This window comes from Platalea leucorodia, assembly GCF_965183815.1.
Source record: "Platalea leucorodia genome assembly, chromosome: 2".
NCBI lineage: Eukaryota > Metazoa > Chordata > Aves > Pelecaniformes > Threskiornithidae > Platalea > Platalea leucorodia.
This window is the reverse complement of record NC_138824.1, coordinates 99,987,421-100,001,319: the sequence shown is the minus strand read 5'-3', so window position 1 is coordinate 100,001,319 and position 13,899 is coordinate 99,987,421. Positions and strand designations below refer to the sequence as shown.

The 13,899-nt window shown below is 43.3% G+C and overlaps 2 protein-coding genes across 3 annotated transcripts in view; both read left to right on the top strand.

The window, feature by feature from the left end:
- Window positions 1-19: 19 nt before the first annotated feature.
- On the top strand, window positions 20-12,627 carry LOC309599842 (carbonyl reductase [NADPH] 1-like). Of its 2 annotated transcripts, none has more exons than XM_082331695.1 (4): window positions 20-103; window positions 1,165-1,484; window positions 4,830-4,937; window positions 6,748-12,627. In XM_082331695.1, the coding sequence occupies exons 2-4, from the start codon at window positions 1,199-1,201 to the stop codon at window positions 7,182-7,184; spliced, it is 831 nt and encodes a 276-aa protein (XP_082187821.1). In that variant the 5' UTR covers window positions 20-103; window positions 1,165-1,198; the 3' UTR covers window positions 7,185-12,627. The 2 variants fall into 2 exon arrangements, with proteins under 2 accessions (XP_082187821.1, XP_082187820.1); XM_082331694.1 differs by having other exon boundaries at window positions 22-119.
- Window positions 4,871-13,899, top strand: part of DOP1B (DOP1 leucine zipper like protein B) — a 63,851-nt gene continuing 54,822 nt past the window's right edge. Inside the window, exon 1 of the mRNA XM_082331632.1 lies at window positions 4,871-4,937. The gene's annotated coding sequence lies outside the window, so the exon portion shown is untranslated. The remainder of the gene's footprint in view (window positions 4,938-13,899) is intronic.

Here is a 13,899-nt window from a genome sequence, read left to right as displayed (position 1 = left end):
CTTAGGTGCGTTTGCCTTCCCCCCGCGGTGTGCGGGTGTCTGTGGCCGGCGGTCAGGGCGTCCTCTCCTCATCGCCGCGCAGAGCTGAGGAGCGAGGGGGAAGGTACGCGGTGCTGGAGGTGGGTGAGGGAGTGCCGGCCGCCCCTCCGGGCCCGCCTCGCTGCGTTCAGCCCCTTTGCGGGGCGCGGCGGCGGCGGGTAACGGCCGCCCGTCAGCGGCCGGCGCCGTCCCGCGGGGAGCAGGGAGCCCCCTGAGGAGCCGGGCTTCGTCGCGGCTCGCGGGTTTGCTTTGCGTTCCCGTCAGGAAGAAGACCCGGTCCCGAGGAGGTGGCAGCGGGTGAAATGTGCCCGTTTGCAGCGCGGTGGGACCCCGGCGGTGAACCGGGAGGGTGGCTCCTGGCCCTGGTGAAGCAGTCAGTAGCTGGGCAGGCTTTTAGGAGCTGGTTAAGACTTCATCCTCGCTAGGTGTCTGCTCGTGGTTAGTTACAAGCTAATTTGGAAGAGAAATGGCAATTAAGTCGAAAGTGAACAAAACCAGCCGTTTAAACTCGCTTTTATGGGGGAAATACATCTTTAAACGTGCTATGTCTGCAAAAAAAACCAGCAAGCAGGCTGTGTGCCTAGAGCTGACTGGTGTGTTAAACAGAAGAAACATTGTCTGTAGTCAATCTATGGTCTGCTGTTTCCCTCTAAAAATGCTAGAATTGGCTCTCCTGCCTGACACTTGAAGATTGAGCCACTCCTCCCCTCTTTTTGAGCCTGAGTTTTTCAGCGTTGACTGCATCGGTGCTTGAACTGAACCAGTTGAATATCCTCAGAAGAAGGAAATGTTATTGCTGAAGGGAGTATGTGCAGAAGAGCTTACTCCCATCAAAAGTTAATTTAGTACTAAAGATCAGTCATTAACTTGGTTTCTTTTTTTTTTTCTTTTTTTTAACGCAGTCACTGGTTGGGCTTTTTTCAAAACACTAACACCAAACATGTATTTCTCCATGTGTACCTCATGCTACTTTATTAAGTTACAGTTAGTGTGCACTCTAATGTAGTTTTACATAATTCAAAGTGGAATTCTAAATAGGATTTTAAAGAAAAAACACTTTAATCCATTTTCAGATAGCCATCTTTATCCATCTGAGTGTGATATTTTCTTCTTTGCTGTTTGCAGTTACTGTCACTTTGGCATACATTCAGAGAGGACAATGTCCAACATGCCAGTGGCTGTGGTGACCGGGTCCAACAAAGGGATCGGATTTGCAATTGTGCGGGCTCTATGCAAGCAGTTCCCGGGGGACGTGTACCTGACAGCCCGAGACCCCGGCCGTGGCCAGGAGGCAGTGGCAAAGCTCCAGGAGGAAGGGCTTCATCCACTTTTCCATCAGCTGGATATTGATGATCTGCAGAGCATCAGAGCTCTCCGTGACTTCCTGAAGGAGAAATATGGAGGGCTGAATGTGCTGGTTAACAATGCAGGGATCGCTTTTAAAGGTAGGAAGCAGACTGGGACAGTCCTATGTGCCACAAAGCTATGTGGCGAATGATAGCAGATGCGTTAAGGATTTTACAAAGCTACTTATATGGGACTTCTGTGCTGATGGCATGCTGCTTTTTTGGCTGGGCAAGCTGCCTATATTTTTAAGCATGATGAGAGGGCAATGTGAAATGGCTCTTCCTCTAGCATCTGTTGGGCTAACTGCACGTGTAAAGATGCTTCCCTGGAGTATTGTATTTGCATCACATACAGAGCATGAAAATACTTTTAGGCACACAGTGCACGTGAGCAGAGTTGGTTTATTGCCTCAGTGCCCATGAGTTTCACCAGGCCGATGGGAGCCCATCATCTGTGTGAATATCAGCCGTGTTCCTCGGGGATCTGAGTTTTCTCTTGTCTGCAAGCCTCATACTTTGTTCTGTGCATTACCTGCTCAAGGATTCCAGTTGATAAAAAAGAACCTTTGACCCTGGGTGATTTTGTCATCTTTACTTATCTTTAACTTTCTCAGGCCTTTCAGTTACTTATAGAACAGTTAACCTAAATCTTGCTGTGCTGAGCAAGAATTTAACCCTTTCATTTTCTAGCGGACAGGAAGGCAGGGAAAGTGAGGAAGACACAGCAGTTGTAAGGTAGAAGAGTGCATTCTCCTCATAGGTGTTTATAAAAACAAGTTGAGAATCATGTTAGCTCCAAATAGAGCAAATCACAAGCATGACTTGGGTTCATTTCCCTGCTGTACAGACTTGTTCTTTCCATATTTTCTGTTTGTTTGTTTTAATCTCTCTGCCTGATCTCCAGTTAAAACGTGTAACCCTTCAAGTACAGTGTTGTGCTGACTCATCTGCTCACAGCATAAGTTAAGGAGGCCTGTCAGGTAGTATGGATCAAACTTCACCTGCTGCTGAAGGTGGAGCTTCTCATGTAGTTGAGTGCAGCAATGGTGTTCTGAAGTCCAGTCACTGTATATTTTGCATGGTACTTTGCAGGAAGATTGCATGTGTTCAAGATCAGCTTAATAGCAGGCAACTCAATATAATTGTCTGAGCTTCAGGATGAGCTCAAGATAGAGAGGTGTTAAAACCTTGCAGCAACAGTTAAAAGACTGTATCTCTGTCCATGCTTATCATTTATAAAGCCTGCAGGTGCTCAGACCAGTGTTTCTTCAATTCATAATCAGGGCCTTAGCTCGACCTGTTGGTGACAGTGAGTTTGAGCAAGACTGGGCAGAGCCACTGAACAGATAAATAGGTAAAATAGCGTGACCAGTGGAGTTCCTGTTATTTCCTTTGCTACATCATAGATTTTCTTTTTTTTTTTATTATTCAGAAGTTACTTCGGGATGTTTAGCCTAGATTTTCTTCAAACTGACAACTTACTATGAGTCAGCAGTAGGTCATACAATTAAGAAATGTGATAGATTAGCCAGTTGTAACTGTATCTATCACAGAGGTTGGAGGGTTTAACACCTGTAAGAACTTGCTGTGGCGCTTATCTCATATTTTGGCTTTAATTCTTGCTTCTGAGATTGGCATTTCTACCCAAGCTTGCTTCTTGCCTCGCCAGGTTTCTGCTACCATCCCAGAATTTATGCTTTCCTTTCTTTATTGTAGTACTGTGCTGTCTGTCAAAGATTAGATTTACCATTAAATTTTATTTATTGTTCAGTTTTTGTGCTGCACTACAGGTAGTCCAGCGAAGTCCTTAGTCCAGCAAAAACTGTTCATGTGTGAAGCGATTATGTACCTGTGGGTTGCCTTCTAGATGAGCTGCTGTGAGAACAGTCATTCTAGTAATGCTTGTTAAATCAAGGGAGTGTGTATGTATCAGATGTTACAAGTAATATATCTTGCTAGACAAATAAGCAGGTTTTGGAGCGTAGGGAAGCTTCTCTCTTGCAAGGTGGGTATGGAAGCAGGAGTTTGGAGTTGTGTAGGTTTTTAGTTTCTTCTCCTGCTGTGATAACTCTTGCAATAGGTCATGGTTTGGCTTCACGTCTTGGATTTAAATGCAAGTGATTTGTGAAAATTGATGCCATCGGTGCCCATTGCTTGAGAATATAAATAAGTCAGCCATTGAAACTATGTTTTGCAATAAAAACACAAGTCATTTAGTATTTAATGTAGTTATTACTGCTTCTGAGTTTACATAGGTCTCGGCTATGGAGACAAGTGAAGACCTGCCTAATCTATGTAGGCGGCCTTCATCACTGCAGAGATGGAGTCTGTAGCAGAAGAGGAGGAATTCTGTTCCTTTAACTCTTAACTTCCCCCTCAAAGTGGAGGATGCACAGCATATGACTTATTGCTGAGCCACATTGTCAGCTGATGGCACATCCTACCCCACTTTTGGTGGTGGCAAGCTGTTAATTCTGTCTGATGAAGTCATACCCTTACAGTGCAGTTTCCATGGTCTGCTTATGCTTACCTAAATCAGCTCCCTGTCCTAGCTGCTAATTCCCACTCTTTTACTTGTGTTAGCGCAGACCTGTCAGTTCTGGGGGTGATTTATGACACAAATATTTATCAGTTTGGGGGTTAGTTGGGTTTTTCTTGTTTGTTTGTTTGTACCAAGTCTTACCCCTGCATTCTTCATAGAAGCTTTTACACTGTTTGTTGCTATTTCGCACTGCTTTGACTTCAAGTCTCAGCTAAGAACCCAAGACATGACAACATAAGAGTCAGGATATAGAAGCAGTTGTCTGCCATGTTGTTGGATGTTAGTACCAGGGTGGTAGTCTAACTTTTGTATCTTCAGTGGATCTTCCCTTCTGATTTCCCCTCTGTCCCCTCCCCTCCCCTGGTATGTCAGGATGGTGGCAAAGTGCTGTGCTATGCATTTAAGAGGAGAGGGCACCTCAAAGTTTACTTGCATGTGGTGGTGGCAGCCCAGACTGAGTACTGGGTGTAAGTACAGGCAGGTTGGGCAGCACACCCTGTGAGAGCAGTCTTTCCTTGTCCCTTCCATGGAAAGGGCAGAAAGACAAATGGCCTGTGGCCTGGCAAATGACTCTCCAGAGTGATACAACTGACTCTCCTGGGACAAATCTAAGAAGAGGTGGAAACATAATAAGCTCATTATTAATATAATATTGCAGAACTGGATCTTTTCATTAATAAGAATGTGAGTGTTAGTGATGTTGCTTTTTTTTTTTTTCCCCTCATGTATTTTAATTGATCATATGCCTGTTTCCTAATTACCAAAAAAAAAAAAAGAAGGAACTAAGATAAACTTTTGGGTCTTGGTAGTTTGGTAACTTCCTTTCAAACAGTACTACAATTCTGATTTTTTTTATATTTTTTTTTTTCCCCCTCCCTTGCTACCACCTCTTACGAAATAAGTTCGTGACACAACTCCATTTGCAGTCCAAGCAGAGGTTACACTGAAGACAAACTTTTTTGGAACTAGGAATGTCTGCACAGAATTGTTGCCTCTTTTGAAGCCTTATGGTAAGTGTAACATAACAAGTAGAGAAATAGTTTTATATGAATTTTGGTCCTCATTAAATGGGACAATCCTGTCCTGTCTCAGAAGCACACTGCCCCATAGAAAGAGGAGTGCACCTTGCTGTACCATAGGCAAGAGAACAGATGGCCTTTCATGACACCCAAAATGTCTCTGCTGTGTATATTTACATCTACTTTCAAGCCGGTCACATTCTTCTGTTACGGACTGAGGTGGAATTCTCATGGTGCCCTCAAGAAAACATGAAGAACTTACACATGTTCTGTCCATAATATCTGCCTACGTAAATGGTTCAGAAAGGACCTTTTGATGATACAACTAGGATAAGGAAGTACCTAAAAACAGTGTTTCAGCTGAGTCTGATGTGACATGCCTGTTCTTTGCTACTGCTGAAGAAACCTTCTCAACAGACTGTTGGTCTGTCTCTATCTAGATCCCAGCCTTTGCTGTATTTCCAAGTGTCTAGTGACGTAGTCATAAATGTCACTTGAAGATGTACATTAAGTTACTGTGATTTGGTGATGTTAGGAGGGACTGGAAGAAAACGCTTTACCAAAAATGGTAAATAGAATGGACCAGTGTCAAAGAAGATAGATGCATCGATAATATAGAGGTGTTAGTAGCATGCAAATAATCTGTACTCATTGGATGACTGTCCTGCACAGAATGCTCCTGTTCTTGAAACCTGGGAGCACCGGAAGTACCCTGGAATGCTACTGACATATCACGGATGATTTGAAAGGACGGTATTTGGATCCAATACCCACACAAAATCTAAGGGTTTTTTTTGAATACAATTCTTTTCAAGACTTGTGACCACTAGATATTTTCACGGGCATTTGGATAAGTGCTTGCTGCTATGAATGAAATATTGTCTATACCAACATTTAAATACATCTAGGTTTTTAAGAGAAAAGAAGTTGAGTAGATGAGAAAGAACTTGGGAACTGTTAGTCCCTAGGGAGGAAGGAAAGGATAGAGTAAATTAATTTGGAGGGCTAGTAGGGGAGAGAGTAAACAGTGCCAAAATTGCAATTTAGTCCTCTTGTACTAAGGGTGAAGGTCAAATGTGTTAACAGAGTCATTAACAGATAGGATTAATTTCTATAGCTTTTAAGATCTGAATCCTCATGTTCATTCCCTACTCCATCACTGGAATGGCTGTGAACTAGCAAGAAAGAGGGAAACAGTGTAACATAATTTTGGGGAAGATGAGTGAATTACTGGTTCAGCTGACTTGTTCCTCTGTACTGAAGTGCTGGGAGATAAATAGCTTACTGCAGTTTTGCACACTGGGATTTGTAAATCTTCAGGTGTTCTGTAAACAGCTGATGGCCTTGCTGCATTAAGAACTAGATTGCTTTTGTTGAATTCTGTAGTATTCTGGCTTTTGAGGTACATTCTCATGGCACATTACTCAAGCTGTAGCAGAAGTAAGAACGTTTTCAGCCAGAATTTGCAGAGTGAAGTCTGGCTGCCATTACTGAGAAAGCCACTTACTACTATGAATGTGCCTACAGATTGTAACAGGCTATTTCCTGGAAGGATACCTGAAGTTTGATAGAGAGCTTTTGCAGGTTCACACCTTGAATTACCCTCTGTAATGGAATTCACTAGAAACGCTTGACATTGAGTTAACTGTAATCTTCCAGAAGCTCTGCAAAATAGCCCACACAAAATATTTTACAGGTGTTCACCTAAGTAGTCAGTCTGTAACTGTAGAGCAAGTCCACTTCCATGTCTGGGCTTGTTTAATGTGTGTGAAAGTAATCAGTCTTTATTCTCTTTTACCAGGTAGAGTGGTGAATGTCTCTAGTATGGTAAGTAGCTCAGCTCTGGGAGGCTGCAGCCGAGAACTACAGGAAAAGTTTCGCAGTGACACAATCACTGAGGATGAGTTAGTGGAACTCATGACCAAATTTGTGGAAGATACCAAGAAAAGTGTGCATGAGAAAGAGGGTTGGCCAAATACTGCCTATGGGGTATCCAAAATTGGTGTCACAGTCTTGTCCAGGATTCAAGCCCGGATGTTAAATGAGAAGAGAAAAGGTGACCACATCCTTCTCAATGCCTGCTGTCCTGGATGGGTGAGAACAGACATGGCAGGTCCTAAAGCCACTAAATCGCCAGATGAAGGGGCGGAGACCCCAGTTTATTTGGCCCTTTTGCCTTCTGATGCTGATGGTCCTCATGGCCAGTTTCTGAGTAACAAAACTGTTCGAACCTGGTGAGCTTTATGTATGTGGACCCCTGCAAGTGGTAATATGACTGTGGATTAGCCAGTGCCCTGGTAGGGCATTTACCCAGAGCAGTCTCATCCTGTCCACAGCACCAGCAGGGTCCTTTATCATTACAATGAGGGTTACAGTTAAGGTAATCCTCTGGGATTAAGTCTACACGAGGGCACACTTCCCAACAGTCTCCATTAGCCTCCTCACAGCATTGACTGTGTAGCCCAAAATCTGATTTGTGGGTGTTCCAGCCTAGATGATACAGGCTAATTTGGTGTTGCCCTAATGTAGAGGTGCCTGACCTTGTTTACCTGAATTTACTCTTAATTAAGTCATTGCCCGCCCTTCTCCCACTCCCCTGAGACAGATCTTGGACATGGAGTTGGGATGAGGAAGCAGATGCCTTATGCTTTCCCAGCACAATAGATCTTTCTAGGGACCATAGTTGCTTCTTGAGGTTGTGCAGGGTTTCTTAAAGGGGGAGGAGGTTGTTCCGAGATCTACGGTCTGACCAGTTTGGGGGGAGGCTAATAAGACCAGAAGAGAATCACGGCTGTATAGAGATTCCTTATTATCAGTACAAAGTGGAATTGGGTGAAAATAAAAATAGCAGTGACATACCATTAACAGAACTTAATCAGTTGGCTTTATTAATATGTATGTCAATAAATGATTACTTACTGATTGGTGTTCATTCAACTGGCTTATTCTGATACTAAAAATTTATGTTTGAAAATACACTTTCATTTTCTGCAGCTAAGTTTGTAGCTGGAATGTGTGATGTTTGGACTATGTAAAGAGAAAATAAACTACAGAACTGATGCAGGAAACTATTCCTCTGTACTTCCAGTTCATTTATTGCACAGCCAGGAGTTTCCTTATTAAAAACCTGAATTAAGTGGTCTCCGTGTAGTAGAGAAAATGAACTGTAAATGTTACAATACTATTACAGGATAGGACTGAAATACATAATTATCATGGTAACTCAACAAGTTATCCAAGCAAAATCACAAGTAGAGGAAGCAGTGACCTGGAGAGCACCAAATTTGTTTTCTCATTTTAAATGTTGGTTATTGCATTTCAAGTGCTTCATCTTGAAAGGTTGCTGTGGCACTTCAAGCTGTGGAGCTGGAGCCATGTGGTGGCAGAGGCAGCCTAGGGGTAGGGCAGGGCAGCTGGCACCGCTGGGCTGGAGCGAGGTGGGGTTTGGTCAGGGGCCCTGCCCCGTCTTCCCTGCAGGGCAAGGTGCACACAGCCCCGTGCTCTCCAGGGGGAGGCTGCTGCCCTCTTCCTCGTGCTGTGAGAAGCTGAAGGAGCTGGAAACAATTGCCTATAAACCTGTCGTTAGTAATGACAAATCAGCAAGGCACATGTTAATTCTTAATCAGCAGTCGGCAAGACAATGCCAAAGTGGCTTAGCCAACTGGGTTTTACATTGGCTTCCCCTGGTACAGTTTGTGTTCAGGGAAGCCTTGGATCAAAAGGCGTTGGACATAAATAATATGTGTGGTTTTGGTAATCACTTAGCACAGAACAAAGGTGTGATTATTAGTTGGTCTTTTAAGGATAGAGTAGCTGTTGTTTTTATGAAGATGGAAGAATTGCCAAATGAGTCATGCCCCAGAGCTCATCGAAGAGCAGGATGAGTGCTGCGCCAAAAGTTCTCATATTAATCTATTCTCAATGGAGGAAAAAATCTGAGGCCTTTAGTTTCAGGGCAACAGATCAGTTACAAAACCCCTGTATAAAGTTTTTAATGCATTTTATGTACTACCAACAGACTGGCTACAGTACGATAGCTCTAAAAGCCATCCGCTTAATACAGTAACTTGACTATCATTCTGATGTGCAACAGAAAGAACCACTGTTTGTGTATGCTCTTCTAGTCATGTTAATGGCACCTCAGCAAAATAAAACATGGCTGTTCTGATTCAGTAATAATTTTGTGCAAAACATTAAGAGATGTAATCCAACAGCAGAGAATCGTACCTAGTTCGTCATACTTGAAATGCTGCTTGAGTCATTAAGTTTCAAAAGTTGCGTGCCCTTCTGGTTGGCTTGTACAAACTTTCCAAACAAACCTTGACCCAGGTTTTGTAGGGTTTGTGCAAAGACCAGGCTGTAAGAGTCCTAGGTCCATTTACCGTAGCTGGATAGTATCCATTGTTAAATACAAACTAGTTTCTAAGTATCCCCTATGCTCTATAAAGCTCCTTCTTAAGTCTAACTCAGTATCTGTGGGTTTGGTTTTTTTTACTTTCAAGCCAAACAAATGACGTTTGAAAGTTTTACAAAAGATGTATTTCTAATTCTTAACATTAAGCCCTTTCACAGTGCTTCTTCTTTGTTAAACCTACTTACCCTGTTTCAGGGTAAGGAAGCAAAGTGGAAGATGATGGCTAAATAGTCATCTTCAGAAATGTCATTTCTCATGGTGAAATTGATTATAATACAGGCAGTTTCTTCTGGTATGAACAGAAAGAACAGAGGACAGATCTTTTCACAACCTTTGCAGCTGTGGTGTGGTATTCGAGGAAGGAAAATCAGCTGTGTGGATACAACCTCAGCTGTAGGAGGTGGAAACGAGGCAGAAAATATTGGCTGTTTGCAGGACCAGTCGGAGTCAGGAAGGAGCTTATGCAGGAGAAGCGCATCCCCTGGTAACACTGCAGGAGGACGGTGTCCTGGGACGGAGCTGGGACCGCGCGGGGCAGACTGCCAGGGGAGGGCTGTTTGCTGAGAGCAGGATCAGAGGACAGGCTGTGCAGCGTGTGTGGCAGGCTGGATCTTTGGACAGGGCTTGCATTGTTCAACAAAAATTTCTTTTTTTTTTTTTTTTTTTTAAGCTGCCTCTCTGCTTCTCTCCCATGTCCATTGTGTCTGAAGTATTTTGTTGCTTTCAGATTCTGGCGTACTTGCTGAGCCGTTATTGTGTAAAGTTTAAGGGTTAGGAAAGGGATGAAGTAATAATGACTTGTTGTACTGTATAAAACTTTTACATGTGATTTACTGTTTTTCTTTTTATAACATGTCACTACTATTTTTACTTTGGAATTTATTAGGCAAAGAAAATGCCTGGCAGTGGGGCAGCTGTGGTGACATGGGACAATAAAGGAATTGTGCAGGATGCAATCAGGCAGCAGTGGCAAAACTTTGGGCGTGGAAGCTGTGCCTGCTGCCACATCAGCTGGATATAAGCAGTGTGTAAGGCCTCTGGGACTTTCTGAAGGAGAAGCTGCAGACATCCCAGTGTGCTCGTTGACAACGCAGCCATCATTTTCAAAGGCTGTAATAGGCCGGCTGTTCAGCAGAGCTTTGCTTTGGAAAGCCAGTGATCTGAAGGTATGGGGGCAATCAGTAAGGAGACTGGTCTGCTCTAAACCTCTTTGAATCTAAAGGGAATTACAATCAGGTCATTTCTACCTGGATACCCTGCAGTGCTGATAACTCTAGTGTGGGCCAGACTTCTGTATCCGTTGTGGTTCCAATGCTGTGTTTTCCAGTGCTTTTGTTTTCAAAACTGCACCGCAGACATGCTTAGAAAGTTTGAGGTCAGTTTACCTAAAAAAATGAAGCAAATATACCTAGCTTAACATGTTGTTTCCTTAAATTTTCCATTTAAGTGTTTTCCTATATAAATAATGAAGATGACAAGAACTCTTGAGAATTCATTTATGTCCATAGATAATTTTAATTGAACCCATCTCTTACAGTAGTATAACCCAACCTCTAGGCAGTGTCCTGACTTTGAATGCTGTGGCGTTCCTCTCAGCCTAAAAATGTGTCAAGAAAATGTAGATTTTATATGCTGCCCAGTATTACTTAGAACACTTAAATGCAGAATATAATTCAAACTCTGGTCTCATGTTAGTATAGGAAAGCTTTTAGCTTTTTAATCTCAAATAATGAAGAAAGAGAAGGAACAATAATGATGTTCTACAATGGAAATTCTTCAGTTTTCATTTTTGTTCTGCAAAGATTTCATTTTGGAGCTGACAGTAAACTGTCAGCTGGACAAAGTTCTGGTCTTGGGGGCCAGTTTTCATCATCTGTAGACCTCTTCACAAGGTTAGCTATTCATAGCACTTACTTCTGAATGAACAACACCCAATTTCACATTTCCCAGTTTGGATTGTTGTCTTGTCTTTGGACCCTGCTCACTGATCTAGGGTTGCGGTTACTCAGCACTCTTAAAAACCTACCCTGTCTCTCTTCGGGTACATCCCCACATACTCAGACACCCTGATCTGATGGGCATTGTCTGTTTTGTATTTAGAGGACATATGGCAGTAGTGGCTCTGTTGGTGTTTTATTTGTGAATGTATTGTTTTAGACTCTGCTAGGGAGGTGAAATACTGAAAGCAAGCAACTTGTTAAACTTCCCTTGGTAAATAATAGAAATGCTATGTAGTTTTGTGGTAGAAATTTCATATTTTAAAAACTGACAAGTGATAGACGATTGGAGTAGACTTTTCCAGTATGAACCAAACGGATTTATGTCAATGTCACGGAGAAGTGAACATGAAAGTTCATTAGATTGAAATGCAGCCTGGGTGTCTCCGGAAGTGATTACATCAGTAAATCTATTCTTTGATTCCATCCCAAGGGCCAGGATTTAGCATGGGCAGTGCTGCCATGGTGCATATAACAAACTCATCTATAGCCTTTTCCTGAAAAGAAGTCTTGAATAGTTAGTATGGTAGGCATGCTTTGAATTAGCATAACCTCTGATACAAAAAACAGCATTCAGAGTTATTTTTCAAATGGTTGACCAACCAGCAGCTTTGTAAGCACAAGAGCAGAGGCAGTGGATTGGTCCAGAGGTTGGTCAGTTTTGGTGCATGTTCTGATCAAAGCTTCCCAGCAGGCTGAGGACTTTGGTGGCCTCTCCATCAGGAGACGCTCTGGTGCCTGCCGGCAGCTGACCCGACCCTGCAGCCCTTCCCTCAGCAGCAGCCCGGGAGCATCGCTCCTCCACCTGACTGCCTGGTTCTTTGAAATTCTAGGAGACCTCTGTCTTGTGGTAGAAATGGCAAAAGGGTTCAAAAGTTAGGTGGAAATCAGGATGAAATGAACGTATTCAGGCACCCACATACAACTGGTGCAGTGAAAGAACACAAATTTGCGAGAAAAAGAACTTCTGAAGAGGCAGCAAGCCCTCAGAAACTAATTTTAAAATATCCCCAGTAACATGCTATATTTTAGGACATAAATGTCATGTGTTAAGGACATCATCAAAAATACAAGTTCTTTGCTCAGTCGGGCACGTATTCAGAAGCGCTGACCTTCATTTCCAAGAACTAAGCTACGTTACCTTGAAAGTTACAAAAACCTAAAATTTCAAAATTGAAACTTAAATTGATGGCATTGCAGTTTAGAAAGATAAGCCCTATGGATGCCCATGGTACTGAATACATCTCCTGCCGTGTATACCTCAGGAAAAATGGTATATTCAAATGATCAAGTCAGTTCATTGCATTGGGAGGAAGCCCCGCCTGAATTTAGAACCTGCTTGACTCTGTGCTCTAGTACTACCCCGCTTCTGAAGATCCGTCTTTTAAAATGGTGACAGATCCGTAATAAAGCTGTAAATCACTGCCAAACGTTTTAATATTTTGTCACACAAATTTCCCACGCGCGTTACGCGTGTCTCTGAGGCGACCCAGCCTTTCAGGCGCCCACGCTGCCCTCACCGCTGCGGGCGGATGCTGGCTTCCCAAACGGATGGCAGGCGCAAGGGCCGCGTGGGCTGTACGAAGGCTTGTCAACAACGGCTGAAATGTTACGGCGAGATAGCGCACGCTGAAGCGAGGCCAGCAGTGCGTTTTGGTACCCGGTCCGGCTTTTGGAGGTGTACACAACTGGGGAGTGAAAGCACATCTGGAAGCCTTCTGGCCTTCCCAGCATCCTTCCAGCGCATGCAGAAAGCAGTCAGTCTCATTAGCTGCCAGTAACCACAGCTGTTATTTGCTAGAAGAACAATACGCCGAATTAGATTACTAAAATCTGTCTAGGAAGGGGAAAGGCAGGTGGTCTCAAGAAAATAAAAGAGTGTATGAATGTAAAACTTACTGGAGATCATTGCTGAAACAGTATCCATCATAATCTTAAAAGCCACATTTTCTATTCTCTCATCTTGAATAACTGAACAGGTTATTTTTCCTTGACTTTTTCAGCTACTTTGAACTACCAGGATTACGTTCTGTCTGCATGTTAAAAGAAAAACAAAAAAAAAAAAAAGGCTGAGGTTAAATATGTTTCCACAGTATATAAATCCATGTCCCGCAAGATCATGCATTTTACTGTCCATGGGTATTCTGCTAGTTTCTTTTTTTGCCGTAAGAGTACTAAAAATCCAGCACATCATTGATTTTCTTTGAAGCCTTTTGTAAAGACCAGAGGGCTTCTTGTATTGGACTTGAGCCTTTTATAAACGTAACACCTGAATGCCGCTGACAGCTGTGTCTACAGAATTTGTCAAAAGTGCTTCATGCCTAAAACCCGCTGGAAGAGAAGCAAAACTGTTAAACGTGCCTTTACCGGCTGCAGTGTAATGGAAGCGCTGACCCTTACTTTGCCTGGAGGAGCAGGTCGCGGCCCCCGCCGCAGGGACGGGCGGGGGGCACACGCGAGGTCGCGGCTCCGCGCAGCCGCCGCCTTGTTTCCCGACCAGCCGAGGCTGACGCACCAAGCAAAGGGAGCGGGCCGGGCATGA

Excerpts from the sequence above, each read along its gene's own strand:
- LOC309599842 (XM_082331695.1), top strand. The coding sequence starts at position 1,199 with ATGTCCAACATGCCAGTGGCTGTGGTGACCGGGTCCAACAAAGGGATC. Across the intron at positions 1,485-4,829 it reads TGCAGGGATCGCTTTTAAAG|TTCGTGACACAACTCCATTT; the intron begins GTAGGAAGCAGA and ends TTACGAAATAAG. Across the intron at positions 4,938-6,747 it reads GCCTCTTTTGAAGCCTTATG|GTAGAGTGGTGAATGTCTCT; the intron begins GTAAGTGTAACA and ends CTCTTTTACCAG.